The 2,366-nt window shown below is 42.0% G+C and overlaps 1 protein-coding gene across 1 annotated transcript in view; it reads left to right on the top strand.

The window, feature by feature from the left end:
* Nucleotides 1-13: 13 nt before the first annotated feature.
* The window catches only part of nol9 (nucleolar protein 9), a 23,414-nt gene continuing 21,061 nt past the window's right edge, over nt 14-2,366 (top strand). The window contains exons 1-3 of the mRNA XM_014027951.1: nt 14-178; nt 932-1,409; nt 1,479-1,689. Of these exons, the coding sequence (XP_013883405.1) occupies nt 936-1,409; nt 1,479-1,689 (685 nt within the window). The 5' untranslated portion in view covers nt 14-178; nt 932-935. The remainder of the gene's footprint in view (nt 179-931; nt 1,410-1,478; nt 1,690-2,366) is intronic.

The following is a 2,366-nucleotide window of genomic DNA, read 5'->3' as shown; positions in this document are numbered from 1 at the left end:
GCCTTTCCGGTTAGCGGCTGTGTGTGTTTCACGCTCATGCTAGTCTGCTAGCTCTCCTTCAAAGCACAAGTCCAGTTGCTTCCTTTAATTGACCTGATGAATTAAAGGTTATCCAGCCGATGAAGCCGCAGGGAGTTGATAACTACAGCTTTGTGATTTTTTACTGAATTATTGGCAGGTAAGTTTTATTTTTACTGGTTTAGCTAACTTAGCTATTAGCTCATGCTAGTTTTCGCAGCACGTTAGACACGAGAAGGTAAATATCGGTGCATTGTTGTCCTGATGCTTAGTAACAAACATTTAAACACTTCTTTATTTACGTCTTAATGTGTTTAACTTGTTTAATTTAACTGGTTTACAGCTGATTTTTAAGAGATATAGGTTCGTAAGTTGTTTATTTAAAAAAAAACGCCTTAGCAAAAAGTAGTATATGCAAGTATCCGATACTAATTTAAACTAAAAGTAAAAGAGTATACTTCCAGTTCGCGTTTTGTGTAGATTACTTTCAGTATACTTCTAAGTATGCTTTCATAAACTAATTGTGGGCCAGTTTAATCCTAGAAGTATACTTGTTAGTAAACTACTAGTGTACTTATATCAATGGTAAACAATGGCAAATAAAAGTACACATAGGGAAATACAATTTTATATATTTTAGTATATTTAATGACATGTACTTTAAGTATACTTCTTTTTGTAAGCACWTTTATAAGTTTATAAACCAACAAAATACATCATAACAGTACTTAAAGTATACTTTTATTAACAAAAAAGTCCCCATTTGGTACGAACAAGTATTAAATCAGTATACTTTCTAGTACGCTACAAGTACATGGTGCCTAGCATACTTGACATACTTAAAGTTATGCTGAAGTATTAAAATGAGCTTCAAGTGTACTACTTTTTGCTAATCTCTGCTCCTGAATMACAGCGTCATGAAGGTGAACAAACACCTGCAGGATCCAGGGAAATCTCAGAAATGGAAAGATGTGAGGGGCAAACGCTGCAGAGCCACTGTCAAATCCTCCGACCTCAGCTCCAGTCCTGTCCCGGTCCAGGTGGTGAGGGAGCACCAGGTGTCTGTGAAGAAAAAACGCTCTGTCAAAAGGTTAAAAAAGAAAGCAAAGCCAGTGTCTGCGCCTAAACAAACCTCTCCTGAATCTGAGAGTAAGAAGTCGTACTCTCACACCAACGGAGGCTCGACGTTTACCCCAAATCCTCCTCCTGGTCCTGGAGAGGACCTCCAGGACTGGAAGCAGTATTCCCAGTCGGTTCGGATGGACAGTGCCGAGCCGTCGGGTGAAATGCAGGATGTTCTGGGAGAACGAGTGGAGGGAGAGGCTCTTCATCACTGTGCGCAGAGAGATGATCGGCGGAACCACGCAGTGCTGGTCCTGCAGAAGAACCAGGTGTGTTTCTGTCACCTGAAGCTACAGCTGCTTTAGCTTCTGACTCATCTCTGCACTGTTCTTTTACAGACTCTGTGTTTTCGGGGAAAGTGCATCCTGACGTGTCTCTACGGTCGTGTGGAGGTCATGGGGTTCACTATTGAAGAGGGCCAGAAGTCCTACCCCCTCTTCTCACCAGCGTCTCACTGTCCACTCACCATCAGATCCATGGAAACCTCTCATTACGACAGAGATGACAGAACAGACGCGTCACGGATCCTTCAGGCCCACCTGCACTCAGGTATCCTGTTCTTCTGAGTTCACCTGCTGCTGCCCTTCAGTCTGATCAAAGTGTCTCACTGGGCTGCGCTAACGGAGCATCTCAGGATTCTGAGTGTTTGCAAACAGAGGGCTACGTTTGTGATTTTTAGACCTGGACGTGTGTCTGTCAGAGGAGAACAGGAGTCAAAATAAAGCTCTAGAGTTGTTGAGGTAGGCTGGAGATCCCAGGAATGGGTTCAGAACAGGGCTGTAGCGATATGCTAATCTCACGATACGATACACTATTCGATGTTCTGCTCATGATACGATATCACGATATTCAGCGAACGATACGATTCGATTTTCTGAATGATTTTAGAGGGACAGAGTGATTTTGGTGACATTTTGTGACTCTTCCATAGACTTGGATTTAATTAACTGAACTGAAAACTGATTAAAAGCACCAACTACACAATACCTGCTCTGATTGGACAGAGATATAGGCTGTGTCCAAAACAACAGGACGGGTCCTCCGAAGGTCGAATTTGTCGGCNGTTTGTCGCACTAGCACCGAGCTAATACATATAAGGCAATATAGAGTCAGCGCTAGCGCAAAGGCTAATACTAAAATAATTGGTAACATTTATTTTTTAAAATATTTCCATGCAGACATTCCCCTTTGACATCACTTCCTGTTATTTCACATGCAAATATCTC

This window comes from Austrofundulus limnaeus, unplaced genomic scaffold, assembly GCF_001266775.1.
Source record: "Austrofundulus limnaeus strain Quisiro unplaced genomic scaffold, Austrofundulus_limnaeus-1.0 Scaffold703, whole genome shotgun sequence".
In the NCBI taxonomy this organism is placed as follows: Eukaryota; Metazoa; Chordata; class Actinopteri; order Cyprinodontiformes; family Rivulidae; genus Austrofundulus; species Austrofundulus limnaeus.
This window is presented reverse-complemented; position numbering and strand designations above follow the sequence as displayed.